Source organism: Brachypodium distachyon, chromosome 3, assembly GCF_000005505.3.
Source record: "Brachypodium distachyon strain Bd21 chromosome 3, Brachypodium_distachyon_v3.0, whole genome shotgun sequence".
NCBI lineage: Eukaryota > Viridiplantae > Streptophyta > Magnoliopsida > Poales > Poaceae > Brachypodium > Brachypodium distachyon.
This window is the reverse complement of record NC_016133.3, coordinates 3,245,236-3,272,959: the sequence shown is the minus strand read 5'-3', so window position 1 is coordinate 3,272,959 and position 27,724 is coordinate 3,245,236. Positions and strand designations below refer to the sequence as shown.

General features: G+C 44.1%; 5 protein-coding genes across 12 annotated transcripts; 4 read left to right on the top strand and 1 right to left on the bottom strand.

Annotated features, from left to right (window-relative positions):
- The first annotated feature begins 252 nt into the window (after positions 1-252).
- LOC104583434 lies at positions 253-1,157 on the top strand. Its single transcript, XM_024460714.1, has 6 exons — positions 253-471; positions 533-595; positions 660-719; positions 798-845; positions 946-1,014; positions 1,134-1,157. The coding sequence occupies exons 1-6, from the start codon at positions 253-255 to the stop codon at positions 1,155-1,157; spliced, it is 483 nt and encodes a 160-aa protein (XP_024316482.1).
- A 5,341-nt stretch (positions 1,158-6,498) lies between these two features.
- Positions 6,499-9,029, top strand: LOC100823799. Of its 2 annotated transcripts, none has more exons than XM_010235550.3 (3): positions 6,499-6,773; positions 8,383-8,538; positions 8,642-9,029. In XM_010235550.3, exons 2-3 carry the CDS (start codon positions 8,383-8,385, stop codon positions 8,687-8,689), a joined length of 204 nt encoding a protein of 67 aa, XP_010233852.1. In that variant the 5' UTR covers positions 6,499-6,773; the 3' UTR covers positions 8,690-9,029. The 2 variants fall into 2 exon arrangements, with proteins under 2 accessions (XP_010233852.1, XP_003575173.1); XM_003575125.4 differs by lacking the exon at positions 6,499-6,773 and adding an exon at positions 6,811-7,695.
- Positions 9,030-10,135: 1,106 nt separating this feature from the next.
- Positions 10,136-12,153, top strand: LOC100840140 (flavonoid 3'-monooxygenase CYP75B3). Its single transcript, XM_003574762.4, has 2 exons — positions 10,136-11,228; positions 11,363-12,153. The coding sequence occupies exons 1-2, from the start codon at positions 10,236-10,238 to the stop codon at positions 12,014-12,016; spliced, it is 1,647 nt and encodes a 548-aa protein (XP_003574810.2). The 5' UTR covers positions 10,136-10,235; the 3' UTR covers positions 12,017-12,153.
- Positions 12,154-14,333: 2,180 nt separating this feature from the next.
- Positions 14,334-23,313, bottom strand: LOC100840319 (F-box/FBD/LRR-repeat protein At1g13570). 7 transcript variants are annotated; one of them, XM_024461226.1, is made up of 6 exons: positions 22,932-23,312; positions 22,102-22,785; positions 17,935-18,498; positions 15,271-16,343; positions 15,013-15,147; positions 14,334-14,913 (listed from the first exon to the last, which is right to left on the bottom strand). In XM_024461226.1, the coding sequence occupies exons 4-6, from the start codon at positions 16,312-16,314 to the stop codon at positions 14,560-14,562; spliced, it is 1,533 nt and encodes a 510-aa protein (XP_024316994.1). In that variant the 5' UTR covers positions 16,315-16,343; positions 17,935-18,498; positions 22,102-22,785; positions 22,932-23,312; the 3' UTR covers positions 14,334-14,559. The 7 variants fall into 7 exon arrangements, with proteins under 7 accessions (XP_024316994.1, XP_024316993.1, XP_024316991.1 ...); XM_024461225.1 differs by having other exon boundaries at positions 15,271-17,385; positions 22,932-23,311; XM_024461223.1 differs by having other exon boundaries at positions 15,271-18,498; positions 23,154-23,313.
- A 1,872-nt stretch (positions 23,314-25,185) lies between these two features.
- On the top strand, positions 25,186-27,512 carry LOC100832168 (polyubiquitin). The gene is made up of 2 exons (NM_001317877.1): positions 25,186-25,246; positions 26,206-27,512. Exon 2 carries the CDS (start codon positions 26,206-26,208, stop codon positions 27,349-27,351), a length of 1,146 nt encoding a protein of 381 aa, NP_001304806.1. The 5' UTR covers positions 25,186-25,246; the 3' UTR covers positions 27,352-27,512.
- The last annotated feature ends 212 nt before the right edge of the window (positions 27,513-27,724 follow it).

Below are 27,724 nucleotides of genomic sequence, written 5' to 3'. Positions count from 1 at the left end.
CCTAAAGATAATCAACCAGAGCCTGTACAAAATGAGCATGTGGTATGCAAAAACAGATGTTCATTGCTTCTATAGATTATCAAGTTATGATAATTCTAGCAAGTAAACTATGTATAATTCTTTTCTTATAGATTCAATTGGAGGATCTAATAGATAATCAACCAGAGCTTGCCCAAAATGACCGGGGAAGAATTGCTTGGGAAGGCGATGCCTTGCATCAGGTTCTGGGTGAAGAAAAAGCTGGACAAGTCCATGGCATGGGTTTTACTTCCTGTCCCGAAGCAAGTTTATGGTAGGCTACCACGGCGTTTCAAGAACATGAATATCAGTACACAAGATACATCATATGAGGGAGGGGCTGATGAAAGAGAGGAAATAGCAAGGCTCTGGGAACATATACAAAAACAAGACCTGGTTATTGAACAATCGAGAAACCAACAAGGCAGTCATGAGAACAATGAAACAGCAAGGGTAAATCATTTTTTTGGTGTGGTTCGTACCAATATTTTACTAACACTCATTTCTTGTGTAGGAAAATCACCAAGAAAACTTTGCCGACAATTCGCAGACACACGTTGCGAATTTTGTACGAAAGGTACATATAATATATTTAACAAATATTAGTTCTCTTTAGAGTTTAATTTTATTTCGATTTGTAGAGAGTTTGCAATACGCCAGATCAACAAGGTTTCCTCACTCGAGAAAGAGAGACAACATTGGTAAATATTTAATTCCCATTCCTTCCATTTCTATGTATTTGTAGAATAATAACTAAATGTTTGTGCGTTCAACTATAGAACAAGGATACACTAGTAGAAAATCATGACATGTATACTGCTCAAAAGGTTAGTATGTAAATATTTCTCATTTTGACATACTTATATTGCGATTTACTAATTACTCTCAAATCTATTTTGTTATAACCCGTATCTTGAGCATGGAAAGGACAATGGATTAGCACATCAACATGGATCATCATCAATACCACTCTCCACCAATGGTTTTCTACAAGAGGTAAATCCTATGTGTTGAGAATGTGGTAGTCGGAGATCTGCCTATCTTCAGTTGTATCTACAATTGCAATACCGAAAATTGTTAGTGAACTCATTTCACAGACTTATCACCAAAAATAGCTAAATGTAGCATCTAAGGAGTAATTTTATTGCATGTATTACTGTAACTTAGATGTCCATTTCTTGTAGTTTCGACCAACCCTATCTATACAGTAGAATAAGAGTCGGTTAAGACAATCACTGACCTTTAGACCATTTATGCTAGAAATTTTGATATGTATTTATTAGCCTATATTTGAGGTTATAAATATTTCTATCGTGTTTTCCTATAGAAGAACAAAACAAAGCAGAATTTCCAAGATACTACGGCGCGTACGCGACGACAACAAGACACCCAAAGCAGAACTCAGTGCCATATTCCCTCAAAGCGGAAGCATAGTTCTTCGATGGAGGTACAAAAGGATTTATTCATACCATTCTCATTTATATAACTTATACATCTCTAATGACTGTTTTGCTCCTAGGACGGCACCAAAATAATTCTCAAGACTCATGTATATCCCAACAGACGACGTGTGGCATATGCCACTTTTATTACTAACTCACCAACTCATGATGTTGCTGGCGTCCAGTTAGGTTTTGAATTTATGCATGTTAGTCTTGATGAAGTTATTGATGCAAAGGAAAAGTTAGTAAGAGAAAGGTTTAACTGCAAGACAATTGGAGATGCATATGCGGCTGGGTTAACAATTGCTTGGCCATCAGCTTTTGTATGTTATGCTTTACTTTATTCTGTTTCTTGAAGTACAAGTATACTTTAATTTTTTTACTGTGAAAGTAATAATGGTGTCTTCTGTTTGCAGATTGAGAAGATGAATTTTAAGGGATGAGCTCTTATGTCTACATGTTATGATGTACTCGCAGGCAGATTAACACGTTGTCCATTCAAGAAGCAAATAATTCCACGGCGGAAGAGAATTAGCAATAAATGTAGTCTACATTACTGATTACAACATGTAATATTGTGTATATTATCAATAAAGTTAAGGATGCTATTAAATGATGTGATGTATACTTATTAATTTCAATGCAATTCATTCTTCGTGTGTGTGAATCTCATTGGTTTTGTGTCTTCCTAACTCGAGCACTGTTATATTCATTGATTGTTTTGTAATATATACTGATCGTAAAAGAATCAATCACGCAAATTATATGAATGTGTTGCTAGAATTTGCAACAAGTGTTACTGCATCATGATTCCAATTTCTTGTAGATGTGTTGCAATAGATAAAGAAATTTGTTACTATCCATGTTCCTATAGATAGAAAAATGTGTTACTAGGTATGTTGCAATAGATAAAGAAACATGTTGCTAGCCTTCAGAAAATATGTTACTACACTTGTTGCTATAGCTAGAGAAAAATGTTGCTAGATATGTTACTATAACAGCAAATAAGTGTTACTAGTGTTTGTAGTAACATATATGATAGGTGTTACTGTACCATAATTGTATCACATTATAGTACATACAGGGACGTATATAATGTGTTACACCACATCAGATTGTAACACGGCCTATTGTAACTCATAACAACTTGTGTTACTGAAGGTCACAGTAACACTTTTCTTAAGCTATAGTATCACATCCGTGTGTTACAAAAACCCTGTCCCGACGTAGTGCCTTGAAACTAGAATTGATCTAGTACATAATGATGACTCTATGCTTAAAATGTTAAGCTTTGCAAAGAAAAACAACTTGGCAGAGCTGTATATTAAGCATAATGGCCATGAAGGTCTTCCTGTTAATCCAAGAAATGGCCTGAGCACTGATGACAAACTTCTGGATGAGGTATACTATATTATTTTCTTTGCGTGCCTTATTTTCTTTCAAGCTCATGTCTGATTCCTGACAGAACAATGTTTATCAGTTTGTTTATGTGTGATGCTACTGTACTCTGAAATTTATTGATGTGTTACCTTAGTTGATTGTAGCTAATGCTTGTAGATAATAATGATAAATAAATCCTTATCCTAATCTTGTGCCACTGATTTTGTTGACAGACATGACACGCCCACCAACCAACCGGCAACTCGTAATATTATGGAATGCAATGAGGCAACATAGAGTGAAAATATTGATAACATTATATTTCATGATGCATAACTTGGTAATGTTAATTAGGAGGAGTCGGCATAGGATGCCTCATGTTAGGGCGCCTTCTTGGTATGACCCGATTATTAGAGCACAAAATTTGCACAACAAGATACGTGTAAGCGACAAAGAACGTATTGACCAACTACGGATGGATAGGTGATGTTTTGGAGTGTTGTGTACTTTGGTGAGAGAAATAGGTGGGTTGAGAGATACTAGGAACATGAAAGTGGAAGAAATGGTTACTATGTTCCTGCACATACTTGGCCATGATGAGAAAAATCGAGCAATCCATCATGACTTCCAACGTTCAACTGGAACAGTAAGCCAAAAATTTCATTTGGTTTTAAGATCGGTATTGAAGCTTTGGAAAATGTTGCTTAAAAAGCCTAAACCTATTCCTGCCAATTGCATGGATGGAAGATGGAGTTGGTTTAAGGTACCAAATCTGTATTTCAAAATTACAGCAATGTTTTAGAGCTCGTTTTGTCCATGACCTAACACATTATATACAATTATTTTAGAACTGCCTAGGTGCCTTAGATGGGACATACATAAAAATTCATGTGTCCTCCATTGACAAACCAAGATACCGCTCAAGAAAGAATGATGTTGCAACAAATGTTCTTTGTGTATGTGCACCAGACATGCAATTCACCTATGTTTTACCTGGTTGGGAAGGATCTGCAGCTGATGCTAGGGTGCTTCGTGACGCCTTAACAAGAACAAATGGCCTTAAGATTCCTCGTGGTAAGACATAACTATGTACAGAGTGATACATGAAAAATCAGCTATAAATATAGTCTACACGAATGATAAAACCATTCCATATCTTTTCTTTTCTGTAGGTTGTTATTACCTTGTTGATGCCGGATACAAGAATTGTAAAGGATTTCTCGCTCCATATAGAGGGCAGCGATACCATCTAAATGACTGGAAGAATCCACCAAACAAGAAAGAGGAACTCTTTAATATGAAGCACTCATCAGCAAGAAATGTGATTGAGAGAACCTTTGGGTTGTTGAAGATACGATGGGCTATAATTAGGAATTCTTCTTATTACCCTATAAACACTCGAGTTGATATAATTCTAGCATGTTGCTATCTTCACAACCTCATACGACAACAAATGCGGGTTGATCCATGTGAGAAGTATCTAGATGCATATATGAGAAAACTTCTGATGCAACAAGTAAATGAGGATGTGATTCACAGCACCGAAACATCACCAGAGTGGACTGAGAAAAGAGAGAAGTTAGCTGATGAAATGTGGAAAGCTTGGACATTGAAACGTCAACATAGGCAATAGCTGCTAGGAAATGTTAGGAGTCATGATTGAACTGCTTCCTCAGTTATATACCTTATGTTAGCTCATTTTTATCTTTCATTTGTTTTCTGTTGGATCTGAAGTGTTTCATAAAGAACACCATAATTACTTTGCAAGATTTTTTTTCCATTGTTGTTTACATGTACACTCTTCATTTTTATCTGAATAAACTATCAGGTTAGTAAGCCAAAAGACTCCAAATTTACAACCAAAAAGAGAGACAAGAGAACATGGACAGCAGAGGAGGAGAAGCTACTCATTGATATTCTCCATGAAATGAATGATTCTTGTTGGAAAGTAGACACTGGCCACAAGTCTGGGTATCTAACTTATGTTGAGAAGAAAATGGCCATAAAACTACCTCATGCTGATCCGCACATCAAATCAAAAGTGAAGATTCTAAAGAAGCAACTTTCATATATTTTGGAGATCATGCAAAATGACAGTGGGTTTGGATGGGATGACGAGAAGAAGATGGTAACCGGAGATAGAGAGACCTACATGGGTTGGGCAAAGGTACACTATCTTGTGATTTAATCTGCGAAGCAAGTAGAACTATTTTGTGGTTTCATTGATTAAAGTTTCTAATGAATGTTCACGTTCTTTTGTAGTGTCGTGAGGGTGCAGGGCCTTTGTACATGAAGCCTATGATCAATTTTGATAAGCTATGTGAGATTTATGCTAGTGATCTAGCAAAAGGAGGGAGTGCTAAAGGTCCGTGAGAGGATGTGGCAGAAGATGAACCCACCAAAGATGGAGAACATACCATCGAACTTGGGGAGGGAGATGTTTCTGAAGCTCATGATAACGCTAATAACACATCTGGTGGTCATAAGAATGGTCGTAAGAGAACATACGCAGATGTTGATACTCTTGAGATGGGATTTGTAAATGTATCTAATTCATTTGCAAAGTTCTTTGAAGCAGAGCAGCAAAATACAAACACCATGAATGGTATCCACAAGGCATTGCAGTGTGAATCCGATGTTCATGACAAAGCATCGGAAAATAGAGACAAATTTCTTGAAGTATTGCAGGACCTACCTGGTCTTACCGATAAAGAAGTAGTCATGGCTATTCGTGTTATTGGTCCTGATGCTGGATGAATTGATTTTTTCTTAAAGATGCGTGCTCGGTTCAAAGTGGAGTTTGTTCAGCAGGAGTTGGAGGCGGCCAAGAAAAAACAAGTTTGTAAGTTTATGCTGCCTTTTATGTGTACTTTCGTAAGCAAAATCAGTTCCAGTAACTGTGGCGGAAAGCCTTATTCTCATTTTGCATTTTTCTTTGCAGATCCAAAGCGGAGGAGCAGCATTGGCACCCAAAAAGATAACTTGCTATAGTTAATGGCAGAACTTGAAGATTCATATTGAATAGATTTGTAGTCTCTTTACCATCCCTTTTTATTGTAGTGTCAGAACATGCAATTTTATTATGTTTTCTTCTATTGTTGGTCATATTTTCCATTTCAGCCATATTAAGCATCAGAGTTTATATGCTGCTCACTATTGGTGACCTTCCTCTGTTTGTCTCTCTTCTATTTGTGGCACAGTGACTGGTCTTTCTTGTTTCATTGATCGAGGTCTTGCATTTTCAGCTTCTTGTATTGCTTAAGTACACTCTTGATTTCTGATACTAGCTTTGCTCTGTGCGTGCTGACGTGTTTCACTGTGTCAGATGGACATTTGATAATATTCTATTTATATTCAAGCCCATTTGCACCGAACAAACAAGAGAAAATAATTTCCTCTTTAAACTCTCATGTACAAGCGTCACACAGAGAAATATGAATGGGAATAATTAGCTGCTTCCCTTTCCCGTTACACCTCCGAACTCCCTGCTAGCAATTCCCATTCCCCTGCCTCCACTTACCAAATGCGCTGTCAATTCTTCTGTTTGGCTGGTCTTGGAATTGGACAATCCAGACGCTTGCGGCTGTCCTCGGCCAATTCCGACCCCTCCCGCTCGGTTTTGGCTGGAATCGCCCACATCCCACCACCCCTTCCCACGTGCGTTCACTTACGTACCTGTTCGTCTCTCTCGGAGAAAGAAAGAGGCCACAGAAAAGACCTCAGCCAAGGAAGGAGGAGAGACGAGAACCCCATCCACGTCGTCGTAACCTGTGCCGCGCCACGGAGAGCTCCCGCGACACACCGCCGTGCCGTGCTTGGTCGGAGCCGGCGAGATCCGACGCCTCCTTTTCTGTGACGTGCTGTTGTTGCCGGATCTGGCGAGGTCTGTCGCCTCCTCGATCCTATGTGCCGGGCCGTTCTTCCCCGAATCTGGTGAGATACGCCTCCTCCTCCTCTGCCCCACGGCGTTCTTCCCCGGATCCGGCGAGATCCGCCTCCTCCACCTCTGTGTCGCGTCGTTCTGTATGCAGTGCCACTGTTCTTCCGAGATCTTCGCCGCATCGTTCTTGCACGATGCTCCCTTCCTCCTCCTTGCCCTCACCGGCCCCTTCATCCCTCTTTCACGGCCCACTGGTTTTGCCACTGATTTTCCTGCAGTGCTTCGTGATGGTTGCCACTAGCAAGTGTTCCCCCCGTTTGTCCATGGCAGCTCGTGTTACTGGAGCTGTAGATGGATTGGATTGTTTTTTGGTTGCAACACTATCTCTGCCATGGTTAATTTCGGGAATATTTTTATTTTTTTATTGTTTGCAGATATATAATTATTTAAAATACATACAATTGTTGAGTAGATTTTATTTCCAAACGTGTAGACAGTTAAAGCTTGACACTATTAATAAATAGCAATTCCTCGGTATGACCATCCAAACATGAATGGGAATTGATGTCTTCCTTGAATTCCACGTATCAATTTAGTGGACAAACAAACAATAGAATTGATATTCTAGTCCAATTCAGATTCCTGGTTGAATTGGTATTCTAGACCAATTCAATTCTTTGGCCCCAATATCTACGTCCAAACGAAGCCCCAAAATACATTTACGTTTTTTTTTCTTGAGAGGCCCAAAATGCATTTACAGGCTGCAAGGATTTTTTGGTTGAGAAACTATAGCCCGTTCCGTCTAATGAATGGGCCACATCTCACCTATCCAGGCCCATAAGCCATGCGCCGCTTCCTTCCCTGCCTGTCCCCTTCCACAATTCCTCCTGCTCCCTCAAACACGCCATTCCATTCCAATCCGTCGCAAGGGATCGTCGAACACTCCTCCTCCTCCTCCTCCTCCTCCTCGCCAAGGTGCGCGCTTCCTCCTCCTCCTCCGTTCTCGGTTGTTCGACGATCTGTTCGTGTTCCTCGAACCCGTGATATGATGCGATGCCGCGCGATCCTTGGCTCGTTAAATTAACACCTGGCCGATTATCGGGCGATGCGTGTATGGATACGCTCACGGATCGTGATATGTGGTGGCTCTCTGCGTCGTTTATGTTCCCGTCGCCTTCGATTGGATTCCGTGAGACCTCGCCGGCGGCAATCATGCCGCGGCGGCTGAGGGCCACCGCTCATCACAGAACTGTCGATCTTGCCTGGTTCTATTTGGAGATTTTTTTTATATTAAAAAGGTTCTATTTGGAGATTTTGACACACATCGAATCCTTATGACATGCGTGTGTGCCAGTTTCCACTCGTCGGGAATTAGATTGGGTCGATGCTTTACGAATATGATGGTGTGTCTGTGCGTGTGAATTCCCCCGAAGTTTTGATCCGAGCCGTGCGTCTTTAATCCAATGGCAGACGATGATAGTCTGCAATTTTGCACCGAATGTTTGGATTTAACGCTTCTGTCTTGGGTGATACTTCTGCAAGTTATTTCATTTCAACCAGAGTGTAGACGTTGTGCAATTCCTCGAAACTGATCCACAAGAACATCTTCGTGACGTTGTATAAGTTTGTCTTAGTTCCTGTTGTTGTGATGCACTAATGCAGATGACAGAGACTCCATTTTTGCCACGGGAGAGGCTTTTTAGAGAGCAACAGTATTTCCAAAGTTTGAGCAAGTACACTCACCTGAAAGGGCGCCACGATGTGATCACCTCGGTTGGCATCCCACTTGTGCTTGCTGCCTCCAGCTTGCTCATGATTGTAAGTTTGCAGTATTTTCAACTAATTAACCTGTAATTTGTATTTATTTTTCTGCTCTTGTTTTCGTTCAGCCATTGACCATGTTATCTTGTTTTGCAAACAGGGTCGTGGTATCTACAACATGTCTCACGGGATCGGGAAAAAGGAGTGAACTTCAGAAGGTTTGCTATTATTATTCAGTACTTTGACATGGGAGTGATGCTTTGAAGGTTATGAGTATGTGACGTCTTTTCTAGTTGCAAAAATAATGCAGTCAAAGTTGCATCCGGATACATTTCTAGTTCTCACTTTTGTTTCTTATTGGATACTTGATGCCAGCAAAATTGTTGCTGAATTGGCAGTGACAAAACGATGTTCAAGACATAACCATTGCTGCTAGTATTTCTTTTTAGCGCATTGATCTCTTTCTGTCTGTTGTATTCATATAAGCTTTTTAGCCGATAATTTTGCCTGTATTCTGTTGATTGGTGGTATGAAATCCAGTTCAAGCACATTTCAGGCTGAAGCCCTGAAAGTTGTCATGCACAATGTGCTGTTGGTGCAGGACTTTTTTTTTTTGGAGATGGTTATTGTAGAGCTATTCGTATGTGGAAGAATCGTTCTTGCCCAAAATCTTTCCTAATTTGCTTCTGGACCGGGGCGGTTCTGACTTGGGTGGTATCTAAACCTTAAATCCTTAATCATGGTCTTGTGTTTCACCGGGGAAAAGAAACAAACTAATAAAAAAAAATATTTTTTGTTAGAAATTGATACACGAGGCGGAACATGGTTTCCTTTGGTGTATCAATTTCTAGAAATATATACTTCTAACAAAGGCTTTGGACGTAAAGACCCGAGACGTGGTTGCTCAGACACCGTGCGTTGACTTCTTTCTACAGGAGTATGTCGGTTAATTCGTGAAAACTTATATATAGGGTGCTAGACAAAGAAGTCCTTTTAAGTGATTATTTGCAAAATCAATAAGAGCAGAATTCATTAATTATTGATTTATTAATCCTAGTCCGCATTAAAAGGCCCCTTTCTTTTTCGGGGAAAAAAGAGAGGCCAAGTTGAAGCTTCGGACAGAACAACAAAGAATGTGATGCCAGATGACGCCATCATGTCGCCAGCATGGCATCGTCACAGCCACTCTCCGCGCCGGGATTCTCCGTTACCATTCCTCACAGTAAAACGCTTACGATTCTTTACGTTTTACTTTCGCCCTCGTCATCGCCGTCTTCGAAAACAAAAAATACTTTTGCAGAGGAAAAGACTTCCGTCCAAATTTTTAGAAAGGTCGAAAATACTCCTGTACAACCAGAACACTGTACAACCGCACGTGCGTATTTTTCCCTGCACGTTCCGGACTGACTGTATAGAAAACCGTCGTCTAGGAGGCGTGCATGTTGGAAGATCCAAACCATCCGGTGGCCACTTTTGGCTGTATGTGCGTGCCGAGCAGAAGTGGTACACGGATGCCAGCAGCCCCGGCAGCCGCGTGTTCCAGCGACCCCCCTTGGAACATCGCCATCAGTCACCATCGTCGATCTTTTGTCGAAAACCGTATATGTCCTTTCTTTTTCCTGCACGGCCGGCTGCACGCCAGTACTGCTGTAGAACCGTCCGGAGCCGCGTGTTCCAGCGAACCGCCGGTCGAGAGAGAGCGTGGGGTTAGGTAGGAGGAGTGGCCACGCCCGAGAGCGGTTCCTCTTATATATATGCATGATGCCCTTCCAAAACCTCAGGATCTCAGTATCCGTTGTTCGATCAGCAAAAGAACCATGGATGACTTTCTCCTGGTCGCGGGCTCCCTAGCCCTGGCCCTCACCGTGTGCTACTACTTCATCATCCACGATAATAATAACAAGGCGAAGAAGCTGCCGCTGCCGCTGCCGCCGGGGCCGCGGGGGTGGCCGGTGCTGGGGAACCTGCCGCAGCTGGGCGCGGCGCCGCACCAGACCATGCGCGCCCTGGCGGCGGAGCACGGCCCGCTGTTCCGCCTCCGCTTCGGGAGCGCGGAGGTCGTCGTCGCGGCGTCGGCGTCCGTGGCGGCGCGGTTCCTCCGCGGCCACGACGCCAACTTCGGCGACCGGCCCCCGAACTCCGGCGCCGAGCACGTCGCCTACAACTACCGCGACCTCGTCTTCGCCCCCTACGGCGCCCGCTGGCGCGCGCTCCGCAAGCTCCTCGCGCTCCACCTCTTCTCCGCCAAGGCCATCGACGCGCTCCGCGGCGTCCGCGAGCTCGAGGTCGCGCTCATGGTCAAGGGCTTGCGCGTGTCTTCTTCGGCTCCGGCGGGGGTGGCGGTGGGGCAGGAGGCGAACGTGTGCGCGACGAACGCGCTGGCCAGGGCGGCCGTCGGGAGGAGGGTCTTCTTCTCCGGCGGCGGCGGGGGAGCCGATAGCAGGGAGTTTAAGGAGATGGTGGTGGAGCTCATGCAGCTGGCGGGGGTGTTCAACCTGGGGGATTTCATCCCCGCTTTACGGTGGCTCGACCCGCAGGGCGTCGTGGCCAAGATGAAGAAGCTCCACCGCCGCTACGACGACATGATGAACGGCTTCATCAAGGAAAGAGATGCTGGCGCTGGGGCTGAGCAAGGGAAGGACTTGCTGAGCGTCATGCTGGGGAAGATGCGGGAGCTGGGTGGTGACGATAACAACGGGGGTGAGGAAGGCGAGTTCACCGAGGTTGACATCAAAGCTCTTCTCCTGGTAAGTCAAAGTGTATTGGATCTTCTGTCGATGTCATTGTCCTCGACAGTAAATTAGCAACCAATGGATCGGCAAGTTGAGATTTTTATGTCATTTTTTTGGTCTCCTTGCGCTGCCGAACGGTGTGGCTGCAGAATCTGTTCACGGCGGGGACGGACACGACGTCCAGCACGGTGGAGTGGGCGCTGGCGGAGCTGATCCGGCACCCGGACGTCCTCAGGCAGCTCCAGCAAGAGCTCGACGCCGTCGTCGGGAAAGACAGGCTCGTGTCGGAGTCCGACCTGCCGCGGCTCGCCTTCCTCGCCGCCGTCATCAAGGAGACGTTCCGGCTCCACCCGTCGACGCCGCTCTCGCTTCCTCGGCTGGCCGCCGAGGAGTGCGAGGTGGACGGGTACCGGATCCCGAAAGGCACCACGCTGCTGGTCAACGTATGGGCCATCGCCCGAGACCCGGCCTCGTGGGCTGACCCGCTGGAGTTTCGGCCCGCGCGGTTCCTCCCCGGCGGGTCGCACGAGGGAGTGGATGTTAAAGGCGGTGACTACGAGCTCATACCGTTTGGGGCCGGCAGGAGGATATGTGCTGGGTTGAGTTGGGGTTTGAGGATGGTCACGCTGATGACCGCCACGCTGGTGCATGGATTCGATTGGGCCCTGGTTAATGGCATGACCCCTGATAAGCTGGATATGGAAGAGGCCTATGGGCTTACGCTGCAGCGGGCCGTGCCGTTGATGGTTCAGCCCGTGCCTAGGCTACTGCCGTCGGCGTATGCAGTGCAGTGTGATGGGTAGGGATGGTATTGGCCGCCATTACCGGATAATATCTCTTTGTATATGTCAAAGATAAACAACAAATATGTATATGTGGAGTTATATCTCTTAATGTTTGTCCTACAAGATAATATCTCATGGTGATTGCGTGGAATCTACTTCCATTGTCTCAAAATATTCAAAAGATAATACTCCCTCCGATCTGTTTTATCTGTCGTGGGTTTAGGAAGAACTTTGCCTGCGACAATAAATTGACCGGAGGGAGTATATCTTTGTATCGCTTTTGTTCTAAATCGAACTTTTTAAAATTGAAATAATCCGGGAAGCCACCAAATTTTTTGTATACACAAACTTATCCGCACCTTTAACACAGTTGCACGACGGATTCACAAGTATGGTAGATTGTAGACCAGGACACAAGCATGCACATTGAACACGTGCGCAAATAGGAATCTCACTCTTTGAATTTTTTACAGTAGAATTTTTAGAAAATAAGGCATTCCCTCTCCAGATCCATTTTGTGAACTGAAACCAACCAGACAAAACCAGAGCGTTTCAGTGTCTCGGATCTCAGCATCATACAGACAGAAAAAAAGAAAAGGAAAAGACCCGAACGCCGAGGAACAAAACTTATTCACAGGAGAAGTGAAGCTACCCCAAATGGTGTCTCCTTCTTCAGACCCGGTTGCAGATTCCTCTTGGCCGGGGCCGACTTGCGTTGGTAGTGTACTGTATAACCTTCTTCCTTAGCAACCTTCAGGCTCCAGATGATGCTAGTTCTTTTCAATGCTGGGACCAAATTGTAACATGACATAACTCCAGCATGTCTTAGGTGTGTACTATTCATCTGTTTAGAGCCACAGATAACAGTGCTAGTTCATCTGCAAAGGTTTTGATTGTATACATATAACGATATGATTTACCGAAGTTTGCGGTGAGACATTGAACCGAGCACACCAAACTCTAGTGAGCTGAGCTCTGAAACAATATCCTCATTTTTACGACAACAAACGGTTATCACATATGACCTGTACTATCATAATTCGGTACAATCTGAGGAGCACGCATACTGTGGCCAAACATCCTCATAAAGTTTACAATATATAACAGAAATTAAATACATAGACATTGACACGAAGCTGTGTCAATATGTCTGGACATCAGTACTAGCTGCATCTGAGAAAAATTTCAGTCAACCTGATCAATGCAAATATTAGCAAATAAATTTCAGGACCAAAAAGTTCAGAGTCTAGAATGCGTTCGATCTCTTGAGGTATATCATGGTTGTACCGAACTACTGTTAACCTGAATATTTCTATACAACACAATGGAGTAAATGCATATCCATTCATGTTCATGTGAAAATCTATATGAGCACCCTCCAGGTTATCTTCTCTGGTTGTAGCTATCACTGCTGACTAGTCCTCAGTATTTCATTAGGATTTTGCGAGGCCGCGTGTTTCGCAAACTCCAGAGTCCAGATTTATCACATAGCATATCTCAAACGGGCCGCACAATTAGCTTGTTTAAATGTCATATAATGTTCAAAGATAATACAAAAATTTAGAACTATAGACACGCAACTTATCAAGTATGGACAAAACACAGAATGAGATCTGCTGATATTACCAGGTTTCCACATCTCAAGACTACTGGATCAGTCCAAATGGACATGCTTGATATTCCAAACACTGCAGACACATCTAGCTGAAGCTTGCTAAGCTGTTCCACCAAAGAACTAATCATTAAAATCCTCATAACTAACCTGAAGTACCATCATCAAGCAAGTAGTCGAAACTCTAAACTTGAAACAGGCAGATAAAGAATCTAGATTGGTTGACCAACGATCACACAATTTTCCATCTTTGGCGTTTACAAGCTGCTAAAAGACTGCAACACTCATGCAATAGGTCCAGTACTACAAGAAGAGATCAAGCTATATCCAACGAAAAGGAACAACGATGCACAGGGAAATCTTTCTTTCTTTCGAACAGTAAAGACAATGCACAAGGTATTCTTAGTCAGACTGTTCGCAGATTTAATTTGTTCCGTATCCAGCACTGGCAGCAAGGGCCATAGTAACTGAAAACCCCAGCCACCAGTACCAGGCATGATAAAAAAAGGCCTCACCCCAATTTTTATTCGTTCAGAAGAGAAATAGAAGGTAACTATCTCACACAAACCTTGCAATTGGGCAAGTAAAGAATAATTGATTGATAAACTCATGTGCAGAATATAAGAACTAATTGGAAATCATTCAGTGCTAGTGTATTCAATTTGAAATCAAACTAAGCACCTCCGGAACTATCTTCTATGGATATAGCTACTACCATTGTGATGACTGTAAAGCTATTGTCACGGTGATTTTGCATGACAAGGTTTCACGAATTCTAGCTTAGTCACATAGAATATCAAAAACTGACGATACAGTAAGTTTGGTAATTAAATGTCATGAGGTTCGAGAAAAAAAAAATACAAACTCAAAATATTACAATCCACAGAACAATTCAAGGTTGGACAAAAGAACCGATGAGATGGACAACAGGACAAAACCAGTTTCAACATCACTGCATGAATGGATCAGCTAAATCCAAATCATGGACATGCTCAATGCTGGAAACATTGCGGAGACGTCTATTGGTTGTAAAACGAAACCGAGCACCTCTTGAAGCCCTGTTTTCTAGCTGAAGATTCATGCGCTGCAGTGCCAAGAACTCCTCATTGAAATAGTTGTCTTCAACAGTAACTGTCATCAACTCTAACACTTTTGCATTCAAAACAAAGAATGTTAGGAAGTCAACTTCCAGCTTGGTGCCTCGGTAGAACTGCAACACTATTGTCTTCATAGGGATGTCAAAACATCTACTCAGCTCCTGGTGTTCACGACGCCACACATTGTCTGGCGGCTTTTCACATGTCTGAGAATATTCATAGAAAAGAACATAGACAAATAAAAAAAATCAATCACTTCAGAACAGCAGCAGATCAAAAGTCCAGCTGAAAAGAAGAATCATCACCTCAATGTAAAGCTTCTCCAAGCACGGAAAGCATCTCATGAACTTGATAACCGTATCCAAACTTAGAATATGAACAGAGAGAGCTAAAATCTTGACTGTGTGCACCACCATTGCCAAGCTATCAACAGGAATTCCCTTTACCAAACATGGAAGAAAACATTAGGGTATCCACAAGTGCAGATGATATATAATGTCTACACAGACAGAAATGCATCTGAGAGGACTCTTGAAAGCAACTAGTAGGAAGGCCATAGTTACCTGAATAATTGTGGAGCCAAACGCGAGCCTGTATGAGGGGAAATTCTGATAAAAATAGCAGCCTAAGGTCTCCAATTTAGGGGCAGAGACTATGGATACATGCAGGTCAAAGTGTAGGCCAACATGGAGCAACCTAAGGCAGGGAGCATTCTCAATGATGAGCTCCTTAAACTGGAAACGTCCCCCTTTATAAAGACCAACTGTCATGGCTATGGATTTAAGTCCAATGGAGTTGACCCAGAAGGAACGGAAGCCATGGCATAATTCAATCAACAAGCACTCCAGGGCAGGGCAAGCAGCAATCATGCCATACAGACAGCGCTCTGAGAGGCAGACATGCTCAAGTGCAAGCTTCCTAAGATGGGGGAAGTGAAGTGATTGGATTAGGGTGAAGAGCAGATAGCAGTTTCCGATGGTGGCAACACGGAGGGTGGCAGCGAATCGGAAGGTGGATGCTGGCGGCGGCACCAACCGTTTTCTTGGATCACGATTCTTGACCAACATTTTTGGATCATAGTTCATGACATAGGATAAATCAAGCACCCGACGCTTGAGGTCGTCGAGGGTCTGAGACCGACAGTAAAAATCAAGCTCCTCGAGGTTGTTGAGGGCCGGAGACCTGAGCCAGACATCCAAAGCAGCGGTCCATCCAGAGAAGAGGTAGTGCGAATGGATGCAGAAACGGCGGCCGGGTCCCAGGTGGGAGGAAAGGATCTGCGAGACAACATTGGCACAGGCATCCATACTGGCGGGGAGTTCACGACAGTCGAGGTTGAGCGGGGCGGCTGAGCACCAAAGGTAGCGCCACCGAGACGCAAGGGTTTGGGTGCAGGCGCCGTCCTTGGTGGGGATGAGCGATATGATCTCGCCAAGGATATCGTCGGGGAGGTTGCTGATGCGATCCACGCCTCCTTCACCTTCACCCACTCCCAGATCTGGCGATTCCGTCACCGCCGATGGCGACAGCGTACCATTGTTGCTCTCGACCGCCGCTGATTTCCTCCTCCTGTAATTGGAACTAGGCCTGTCCACGTCTGTCTCCATGGCCAGCGGAGGAAGCCGCCGCCAGAGACCTCGCGTGGGGAGCAAGAGGAGTAGGTCAGGGTTAGGGAGATGTGACGGAGGGATATGAGGAGATGTGGGGGACGGATATGAGGAGGAAATATGTAATGAAAGAATGCGAAGAAATAACATAATAAATAATCACAAAATCTTGGGTAAAATAACTCTATTGTGGTTTGAATAGAATAAGAAGATGCCATCCTGGTATTATTTACCAAATACATCTTCCTTCCCAGAAGAACATCAGGAAGAAAGTAGACTAAACCTATTGTTTACCAAATATTTCCTGTTTAGGAGAACATCATGATGATAAAATCAAATCGCCTTGAGCAAAAGCACTCATCTAAAGCTGTAATAACCATTTCTTTACTACATCATGAGAAGAATTATTTCTAAATAAAGTAAAAAATGTGGGATAGCTCAAGATCATATGAGCCAAAGAAATGGATGGTATTGTCCGCGGATATAAATAGTCCAGGTGAGGTCTTTTTGTTAGGATCTACTTCCTCTGATTCATAATAAGTGTTTCAGGTTTAGTTCAAAGTTGTACTAAACCTGAGACACTTATTATGGATCGGACGGAGTAGGTGATCATAAGCATCCTCACAGAAAAGTGAACCATTTTTTTTTGGCAAACGAACGTGGCCCACATGCTAGCCATACTCATATGGAACAAACACAACATTTTCTTGCAATGGATGGGATCTGGAGTCTAATTACTAATGAGGACACTATCCGTGAAGAAATGCTTTGTGCAACATGCCAGCCCACCAAAAACAGACTGAAGTAGAGGGATGAGTGGAATCATTTGCCTTGCAACTCCCTGTGTACTCACTCAATAAAGCAGTTGACAAGCGGAAAGACGAGTTTTTCATGGCCAGAATCAATTATTCAAATGAAAATAACATACCTCAACAATAATCACTTTGTATCTTGAATAATCACTTTGTATCTTGGCATAACTGGAGGTTACTTAGTGCAGTGTAAAGGAAAAGGATATATGGCAAAAGGCATTAAACTGCAACAAATATTTCAGCCAAGCCTGTGAACCATCTGAAATACCAAGGTACATAAGGAATAGGTAGGATGCTAACTACTAAGTAGAATGGAAAAACTACTACCAACATCAAATCTAGGTGTAGTAAATAAAAACTAAAAGGTTACAACAACCATAAAAGAAACCTACTTCTAGATTTCCTTGTATAGCTATAGCCTGATCCACAATGAGTGGCGCATGTTTGCTTCGGAGAACAACAATAAACACACCTAGTCAACAATAGTCTAGCAGCTAAATCTGGGCTGTACATAGTTAGTAATCATGGTTTGCAACTCAACAGACATAATCAGAGAAGTAAATGAGGGAAGATCCCTCACCTTTGTTTGATTAACGACCATTATGAACTGTGTGTCGGTGTGAGGTCGTAGCAACAGCTTTGCTGCACGAAATTACCTTCCAAATGCAACCAAACTATTGTAGATGCAAAGGTTGTAGTTTGTAAAATGAATAGTTTTTGCAACTAAATACTACTGCAATTAAATGAAAAACTTATGGCATTGGCAAAATTAAGGTCAAAGAAACTAAAGAAGACTTGTCTTTGCTACCTGATAGTAAATGGTCAGAATCCTGGCGCCATATTGCTATCAGGTTACATCAAAATATTTCCTCCAGTTAACTCGGCATCAGTTGACTTCTGAATTTGTGCCTCCAGAGACTTATCCATCAGTTGGTAGTTCGTTGGGGCTGTCATGCCTCTTGACAAAGGCCACCAGGTTATAAACACAGTACCACATGGAGTGAGTTATTTAAATGCGGTGGAATAAAGAAGACTACCAATAAAATAGTAATTTAAGTATCTGCATGGAACAATAGCTCCTTTGCAAATCTAATACAACGTAAAACCAAATAGATTAGTCAACAACCGCACATTCAGCATCCATCTGAAGTATTGGCTACAAACTAGGACACAATGGACACTGAAGCCTGCCAGTACTTGGGAGCATTTCATCGAACAGCCATGGCACCCACATCAGAAGCAAAATCGCCTCCGTAGTTGATCTCCCAGGCATAAAGCACAATTGGTTTTTAGTGACATTCGTCAATCTCCTCAAGCGATGTTCAATCACACTCTTTTTTTTTGACCGGGAAAACGGCAGGAGAGGCTCCTACTGCGCAAATATATTAGTGATTAGAACTGTACAGGTTACATGAAAAAAGAAAAAAGGTCAGAACCTTGAGGGACAGCCCCTCAAGTTACAAAGCAAGTTGCTGAAGAAGTTGATCTAGGTTAATTTGAAACTGCTCTTTAGCAGAGCGATGGGCTAACAGCTTCAACTCAGTCCTAAGAAGGACTCTCCAGGTGGATTTCAAGGGTAGGATGTTTTCAAAAAGTTTGGCGTTCCGTACTTTCCAAAGAGTCCAAGCCGCCAGATCGAGCACAAAGATCTCCCAGAATAACCCTCTCCGCCAAGTGGACTTTGCATGAAGAAGACGATCCATCAGGGGCAGGTTCATTCTCCAATGAATGCCAAGATCATCCCAGCAGTCCCGACTGAAGGAGCAGGAAAAGAAGAGGTGATCAAGATATTCTTTAGGCGGTGAGGGGCAAAGCAAGCAATTCCACCCAGAATTGATAGTGTAGTTTCGATGTTTCAGCATGTTCCTGGTATTTAGTCTATCCACCACGAGAAGCCAAGCAAAGACCTTATGCTTTATGACACATTTGGACTTCCACACATGCATCAGGAACGGGTGCTTCGGCAAAGCGTCAAAGTAGTGATTATAGAATCGACCTGCCGAGAAGGGTTTCTGACAGTGATAATGCCAAGCATCATGATCATTAGGCTGAAGGACAAGGTGCTCCAAGTACTGCCGCAGGTCAGTAAATTCAGCAAAAGCAAGAGCCGACAAGGGACCTTGCAGCGAAGACGCATGTGGCAATCGGCCAGGAAACTTTGAACGGAGATGTCCTCCTGAAGCGCAAAGGAAAAAACCCTAGGGTAATCCTCTAAGAGAATGTGAACTCTCCCAAAGCTTCATAGTATCGCTCATAAGCTTAATTTCTCTGTAATTGTACAACTTTGAATATCTCCTTTATTCTTGAAGATGGGTACTAATACACTTTTCCTCCACTCACCGATCATGGTTGAAAAGCTTAGCTAGCCATATATCGCCATGTCTCCAAAGCATCTCCACACTTCAATGGGAACACCATCAGGGCCCATGGCCTTCCCTCCTTTCATCATCTTCAGGGCTTCCTTAACCTCAGTCTCTTGGATCCTTCAGACAAACATCCTGGTGTCGTCGAAGGAACCATCCAGCTCAGGCGTAATGCTCTCACTCCCATCATTGAACAGCCCGTCAAAGTAGTCTCTCCATTGTTTCTTGATCTGCTCGTCTTTCACTAGAACTCGATCAGCCTCATCCTTGATACACTTCACTTGGTTGAGGTCCCTTGTTTTCCTCTCGCAAATTTTTGCCATCTTGTAGATGCCCATTTTGCCTTACTTTGTGCCTAGTTTCTCATATAGCTCATGATAGGCCTTCCTTCTAGCTCCGCTCACCGCTCGCCTTGCGTTCTTCTTAGCTTCTTTGTACTTCTCCACGTTGCTTGTGCTTCTATCTTGGTATCGAGTCTTGTAGCACTCCTTATCCTTGATAGTCCTTTGGACATCCTCATTCCACCACCAGGTGTCCTTAGGCTCCTTTTTCTTGCCTTTCGCCACCCCAAGCACCTCCCTAGCTACCTTCAGAATGTGCGTCGCCATCTTCACCCACATGCTCTCCGCATCTCCTTCTTCGTTCCATGGCCCTTCGGTTATCGTCCTCTCCTTAAAGGTCTGTTGGCCAGGTTTCCCCTTCAAGTTTCCACCACTTTGTTCTTGTGATTTCGGCACAATTGTCCCGCAAAATGCATGTGTGGAATAGAAAATCGGTCACCACAAGCTTATGTTGCACCACAACACACTCTCAACCAGGTATCATTTTGCAGTCCAAACAAGCTCTCCTATCCATGCTCCTAGTAATTAAGGACAAAGTCGATCTGGCTAGTGTGCTAGGCGCTACTAAAGGTTAGTAGAGGAGATAGCCTCTTGCTGAAGAGGGTGTTAGCCACCAATAGGTCATAGACTACCGCACAATCTAAAATGTCCTTACCATCCTGATTTCTATCGCCAAACCCAAAGCCCCCATGCACCCCCTCAAACCCTGTGTTAGTTGTACCCACATGACCATTGAGATCTCCTCCTATGAATTGAAGAGCTTCTCATTTGTGGGTACGCTTCTAACCAAGCCCTCTAGGTCCTCCCAGAATTGCCTCTTATGCTCGTGTCGAGCCCAACTTGTGGGGCATAAGCACTGATGACATTCAAGAGAAGAACCCATACAACTACCTTGACTAGGAGTTATATGCCCCTGTCTCCTGACGTCCACCACATGCACTCCATCCTTGAGGCTCATCTTACAAGGTGCCAACCCCATTCCTACTACTAACTGAAACCGGATACCAAAACTTGACACGGGTGTTCTCTACTTCTTTAGCCTTTTGACACGCCCATCTAGTCTCTTGGACACAAAGGATATTTACACGCCTCCTTAGGAAAGTGACAGTATGAGTAAAAATCACAATGTCCACGACATATGCTGCCACTTCCATAGGAATATGCCAAATTTACACTTAGGCTCTTCCATATTTGGTAAATGAGAATGTAAATCCAGTGGGTTTTTTTTTGCGAAAAGAGAGATTTCATTTATCACAAAATTGTTACATCTAGGGCATCCTCAAGGGGATTACTCCCTAACCAACACACAGTCCGTTGGCTTGACCGAGCATAATTTGCTAAGTCATGACTAACACTATTCTGTGACCTATGAATTTTAGACATCTTAATCTCTCTTTGTGAAACCAGCAAGCACTGCACCTCCTTAACAAGGCTACAGCACCGAGACCTGTTCTGTAAATCCAATGTAGCATCCACAGGAATAGGTCAGATTTACACTTATGTTATAATGGCAATGTAGCATCAAAATTCAGATAAAACAGGCCTATGGTAGGATTGCCCTGATACATACTATGCAAACAAATACACTAAAATCTAAAGATTAACCTCCAATACAAGGATACAAGGAAAGAGGCATAAGCACATAAATCCAGTGAAAATGAGCGTGCCATGATATTTGCTCTTGTAGGACGAGGTGTGATACAGAAAATGAAACTCTTTATCTATGGAATGCCAAAAACAGCAATTCTAAATGTGCTCATCTACAATTAAATTTATAAACTGCATGACATTACCACGAAACGGCTATCTTGGCAGATAACCAATCAAGCAAAACTCTGACAGATAAACAAATCAGTAGGACTTGCATGTACTTCCTCGATCCATAATAAGTGTCTTGGATTTATTACAAACTAGTTCCCTAATATAAGTGTCGTGCCTTGGATTTAGTACAAACTAACTTTGTGCTAAATCCAAGATACTTATATTATGAAACTAGTTTGTACTAAATCCAAGACACTTATTATGGATCGGAGGGAGTATCATACAAACTTCTGTATTTCTTACAGGGAATGCAACAGAAGTCCATCTTAACAAATCCCATAGAATAAGCATATAATACAGGCCCATAGAATCTCTATTTTTCACCAAGTTGTGCATGTTCATTCCACAGTCAATATTAGATATATTATGGAGAGTGAAATAATGTCGAGCACACACACACATAACCATTGACTAGCAAGAACAAAATGAGAAATATGGGACATCACTTACATGGAAGCAATTGAGTTCCAGGCTTAGCCAGTTCTTCAAACACAAACCACAGAGTAGTGATTCCCAGCAGAGAAAAAACTCTCAACTTGCTGCATCTTTAAAAACAGCAGAGGTAAGGACCTTGATCTCATCAGAACCATCATCCACACCAGGCAGCACCTTGAAATCGAGTATTGTTGTCCTTGCTTGACCCTTTCTGTCCCATGCTTGCTTGCTCTCTCCTGAGATCAATATAAGCTAACATGGTTTGTTCAGTGCTTGGTATCAATGTGGTACCTTGAGTGTCTTCTTGGGTCTTCCACTTTGTGCTCCACCATTCCTACTCCTTGAGTTTGCATGATCTTCACTGTGACCTTGTGGCTTTTGATTTCCATCAACATCTTCAACGCTAAATTATTCATCATTGTGACCTTGTAGCAATTGATGAACCAAACCTTTAAGGGGTCAGCCTCGTCTTCAAGGAGATACTTTCCCAATGAATACTACCGGGCCCTCGTCATCATTGTCAAAAATAATAGGATTGACAACCGAGAGCCTCTTCTTCACAGAGGTACTTGCCCCCTTGAAGAAAACTATAGGGCCTCGCCATGGTGACTGTAAAAAATAACAGGATTGACAACCGCCATTGGACCCTCACGGTGGCAGGGCGCCTGATCTAAATCCAATAGACCAAGTCAGCCAGACCTGCAAGTTCAGCTCGCTCGTGTAAGCAAACAGTAGGTGGGTGACGCACTCTACCATTTCAGAACAGAGTGCAAGCACCTGAGTGGATCAAGTTGTACATCACATCATCTGAGGGGTGAGGACTAAACAAATTAGGGTGTCCATACCATGGTGTTTGACATCCTACTAAGACTCCCCCTCAGATCGACCCCTCTCCTCGAAACCGAAACGACAACGCCTCCATCGAACATGCCGCCGCCGCGGCCACTTTCGGATCGCCGGCGCGGCCTCAGCCACGGCACGGCGACCCCGCGCTCTCCAGCGCTCGTACGAGCCCGACCCAACGGAAGGAATGGGAGAGGAGACAGAGAGAGAAGGGCGAGACACACCTAGGCGCGTGGACAGACGCGTCCGTGGTAGCAGGGCGCCTCGCGAGTCACGGTTCGCCGCCCTCCGGCGAGCCGGCGGCGGCCGCGCGAGTTAGGGGCAAAGGGCTCAGTAATCTGATTCTGGACCGACGCGGTTCAGACTTGAGAGACCTTGGGCCTACAGCAGTGGAACCTGATCCTTTGCACATCTCGGCTTGTGTTTGACATGAATGATTTTTTCAAAACCAATTTAACAATTTATTTCTTATTTTAATGTGTAGATTTCACGTTTGTAAATATGAGATACCTTTATCTTAAACTAAAAATACTAATTTGACAAGTATTTTAAAAAATATTCTAAAATCTATTCCTTCCATGCCATATTAAGTGTCGTTGATTTAATATAATACTGAGGGACTATTTAGCAATGAAAAGAGTGCTCTACGAATTTCTAAAAATAAGTTTTACTATGCGTGGTATGCTGCATAGTGCACATGATTTTTAGAGGTTAGTTATTCTTCCCTCTTATTTGACCATGAATTACTCCAGCAATTATACTTATACATAGTCCAAACATAAGAACGAGGCTACATCAAGCAAGCCGTGCTAGAACATGTGGCCGTGCAGAAACGCCGAATGGATCGCCATCGCTTGCTCACTCAGTTCGTCAGCAAACAAACAGCCGGAATAGTCCACTTCACAGTTCCAGATTAATTAATCAAGCGGCAGCTGACATTGTCCATCCTCAAAAAATAAACCACAGCTCCTTGACACGCAGCAGAGTCACGATGTGCGTGTACTTGTTAACTGCGACAATGATGAGTGGGGAACAATTATGCTTATAAAAACTGTTGGTGGCGGCAGCTTGTAGCGTTATAAAACTGCAGCATGTCTGCTTTGCACTGATTTCGCTTACGGGTACTGATTTTGGAATATCACATCTTTGTTATATGCTAGTACTATATGATGCTAATAATACCCGCAAAAAAATTATATGCTGCTAATAAGTGTCGAGCATTAGTCGCCAGCCGCGAATTAATTTAAGCCATGTAAATGTAGTTGGTTCAGCTGTCCAAGAGCAACCTTGCAGCTCCCTGTCCTAATCAAAGTGGTGATGATTTCTACACTTATTTTTCTGACAACTGATGACTTCTACGCATTGCTCTAGAAGAAGCATAGTTTGGTTTAAAAAATGTTTGGAACAGAGTAGACCTTGTTCAGAGGCACCTGTAGAAATTATCATCGCGAATTATTAGAGGCGAAATACAAATAAAACCAAAAACTAGCAAATGACTAAAGAAGGAGAATGCCATGGAGAACCTTGACACTAAAGAGCGAGCGATGGCCGATTTGACTAATGAATGCGAGACTAAGACTTTTGCCAAAAGTGAGCTTAAATGAACCTGAATTGGATTGGGAAACCGAAAATCGCCGTACTTTGTGAGGCGGCGACTTGCATATAACTTATTGGTTCTTTTTTTAGATCGACGTGAGGCGCAATGCGACCTTGGTTCCATTAACTGAAACCCTCATCGGTTCTTTCGAACTCGAATCTCATCCATAGCATTGGAGTACAAAACTCCGTATAGTATGTTATTTTCAGACGATCACTTCTGTCGGCTGCCTTGGAACAAAAATGACCTACGGGACGATCATCATTTCTCCTTAACAACAAATCCGAACACAAACTCAACATCTAGAGAGAGGATCACAAAATTCTAAACCTCCAGCGTCGCGCCCCACACGTCAGCGACACACCCAAGCGAGCCGCCTAACGCCGTGACACGCCCCTAACGGCCACCAACCCCCAACGGCCGGCCAGAGCCTCCCATCCAAACGGGTCACAAACGGAGCCGGCATCCTTCTCGAACCCTCCGCAACCGCAAGGACCCTTTCCTGGAAATTGCGTGGCGGAGACTAGCACGGGACGTCCGCATCAGACGGAAGGTGCCGTCACGGCAAAGGATTCCTCCCCCCTCTCCCCACCCGATCCGCTCCGAGGCGCCAATAAATATCCTCCCCTCTCCTGCCTCTTATCCTCACCACTGCTCCAAGGCAATCTCGTCTTCTCCAATCGCCTCGAAGCTCGTCGAATCCTCCCCCACCTCCTCAAGGTACGGCAGCGATTCCCCCTTCCCCCGTCTCGTGTGGATCTGCGTGTTTATTATCTGCTTCGTATCGTTGTTGGATCTGTTATGTGTCTCTGCGAGATGTGTTAGTCTGATGTCGTTGGGGCGAGATTACTGTTAGATTTGTTCGATTTCTGCCTGTGGATGTTCGATCTGGCATCGCGGGAGGGAGGTTACTGGTAGATTTGTTCGATTTCCGCTCGTAGATGTTGGATCTGGCATCGCGGGAGCCAAGTTACTGGCCGATTTGTTCGATTTCCGGTTTATATGTTAGGACGCGGGAGGGAACTTACTGGTAGGTTTGTTCGATTCCTGCTCATAGATGTTCTTGGTCTGATGTGAGTTTGGTCGTCAGATCTATACGTTTGTGTTCGATCCTTGTTGATATCTCGAATACGCAAGTCTTATTTATCACCTGTAGATCTCGAATTTGTTAGACGGGTGCCTGTTTTTTATTCAATTCCTGATGCCCCACGTCTAATCTGTTAATCTATAATATATGCATGTCTTATCTAGTTCATCCAATCCTGTTTGGTAGATGCGTAATACTGTGCTCGTCATGATATAATTTTGTAGTAGTAGTTGCTGTCACATATTTTTTCTTCTGGCGTGTATGGTACATAATCTGCTGCTCTTGATCATATTGGATAAAAAATCGTAATATGTGAGGAACTAGATTTGTAGCCATCGGATCTGTAGCTTAGAATATATCCATGTCCATCAGCTATGTGCTTCCTTAGATAGGCTGCCTCTGGTAGATTATATATCCATGTCCATCAGTTACTTTGGTTACAGCTATCTTTGAGCAAGATGTGAGCCGATATCATTTTATTTATCTTAGCTAGGATGTACGAAGGTGTATCTATGTTTGTATCTTCTGTTTTGATGATTATGCTGTCTGTTTACTTTTGGAGGCTTACCATACTGTTTGGGGATTCCTGCAGATGCAAATCTTTGTGAAGACTTTGACTGGCAAGACCATCACCCTTGAGGTGGAGTCATCTGACACCATCGACAATGTGAAGGCCAAGATCCAGGATAAGGAGGGCATCCCCCCTGACCAGCAGCGCCTTATCTTCGCAGGCAAGCAGCTTGAAGATGGCAGGACCCTTGCGGACTACAACATCCAGAAGGAGTCCACTCTGCACCTGGTCCTCCGTCTTCGGGGAGGCATGCAGATCTTCGTGAAGACACTGACAGGCAAGACCATCACCCTTGAGGTTGAGTCGTCAGACACCATTGACAATGTCAAGGCCAAGATCCAGGACAAGGAGGGCATCCCCCCGGACCAGCAGCGTTTGATCTTTGCTGGCAAGCAGCTGGAGGATGGTCGCACCCTTGCTGACTACAACATCCAGAAGGAGTCCACCCTTCACCTAGTGCTGCGTCTGCGTGGTGGTATGCAGATCTTTGTCAAGACCCTCACCGGCAAGACCATCACCTTGGAGGTTGAGAGCTCCGACACCATCGACAACGTGAAGGCCAAGATCCAGGACAAGGAGGGCATTCCCCCGGACCAGCAGCGTCTGATCTTCGCTGGCAAGCAGCTGGAGGATGGCCGCACCCTCGCTGACTACAACATCCAGAAGGAGTCCACCCTCCACCTTGTGCTCCGCCTTCGTGGTGGCATGCAGATCTTTGTCAAGACCCTCACCGGCAAGACCATCACCTTGGAGGTCGAGAGCTCCGACACCATCGACAACGTGAAGGCCAAGATCCAGGACAAGGAGGGCATTCCCCCGGACCAGCAGCGTCTGATCTTTGCAGGGAAGCAGCTGGAGGATGGCCGCACCCTCGCTGACTACAACATCCAGAAGGAGTCCACCCTCCACCTTGTGCTCCGCCTTCGTGGTGGCATGCAGATCTTTGTCAAGACCCTCACCGGCAAGACCATCACCTTGGAGGTCGAGAGCTCTGACACCATCGACAACGTGAAGGCCAAGATCCAGGACAAGGAGGGCATTCCCCCGGACCAGCAGCGTCTGATCTTCGCAGGGAAGCAGCTGGAGGATGGCCGCACCCTCGCTGACTACAACATCCAGAAGGAGTCCACCCTCCACCTGGTGCTTCGTCTCCGTGGTGGTCAGTGATGGCCTGCTGTTGGAACTGCTGCTATACCTGGGTCGTCGTCTGGTGGGTGCCTGTGTGTTGCCCTTCATGAAGTGTGTCTCCGTGTTAAAGTCTTGTTGAAGTCTACCTCTATCTGGTTAATGGACCATCGAGTCCCCTGGTGTGTGTTGGTTTGGTGCAAACAGTTGTTGGTATGGCAGTATGGTTAAAGTACAATGAATAAGTGAAGTTTGAACTTATCTACTTTGTCCGTTTCTGCAAATCTTTCAACATGTTGCTTTTCCGTTTGAATTGATTGCTTCCAGTCATTAGGGAATTTTAAAAACTGCTGTTTGCTTCTGGTTTCTGGACTGTGTATAAAATGATCTTTTCTGCCAAATTTGCTTATCTGCA

What these genes read in the sequence shown, in the direction of transcription:
- LOC100832168 (NM_001317877.1), top strand. Translation starts at nt 26,206, where the DNA reads ATGCAAATCTTTGTGAAGACTTTGACTGGCAAGACCATCACCCTTGAG.
- LOC100840140 (XM_003574762.4), top strand. Translation starts at nt 10,236, where the DNA reads ATGCATGATGCCCTTCCAAAACCTCAGGATCTCAGTATCCGTTGTTCG. An exon ending in ACATCAAAGCTCTTCTCCTG is followed by an intron (nt 11,229 to 11,362) that starts GTAAGTCAAAGT and finishes GTGTGGCTGCAG; the next exon opens with AATCTGTTCACGGCGGGGAC.
- LOC100840319 (XM_024461223.1), bottom strand. Translation starts at nt 16,464, where the DNA reads ATGTTATTTCTTCGCATTCTTTCATTACATATTTCCTCCTCATATCCG. An exon ending in TTGGCTCCACAATTATTCAG is followed by an intron (nt 15,148 to 15,270) that starts GTAACTATGGCC and finishes TGTTTGGTAAAG; the next exon opens with GGAATTCCTGTTGATAGCTT. An exon ending in TGGAGAAGCTTTACATTGAG is followed by an intron (nt 14,914 to 15,012) that starts GTGATGATTCTT and finishes GAATATTCTCAG; the next exon opens with ACATGTGAAAAGCCGCCAGA.
- LOC104583434 (XM_024460714.1), top strand. Translation starts at nt 253, where the DNA reads ATGGCATGGGTTTTACTTCCTGTCCCGAAGCAAGTTTATGGTAGGCTA. An exon ending in TTGCGAATTTTGTACGAAAG is followed by an intron (nt 596 to 659) that starts GTACATATAATA and finishes TTCGATTTGTAG; the next exon opens with AGAGTTTGCAATACGCCAGA. An exon ending in CCAATGGTTTTCTACAAGAG is followed by an intron (nt 1,015 to 1,133) that starts GTAAATCCTATG and finishes CACCAAAAATAG; the next exon opens with CTAAATGTAGCATCTAAGGA.
- LOC100823799 (XM_010235550.3), top strand. Translation starts at nt 8,383, where the DNA reads ATGACAGAGACTCCATTTTTGCCACGGGAGAGGCTTTTTAGAGAGCAA. An exon ending in CCTCCAGCTTGCTCATGATT is followed by an intron (nt 8,539 to 8,641) that starts GTAAGTTTGCAG and finishes TTTTGCAAACAG; the next exon opens with GGTCGTGGTATCTACAACAT.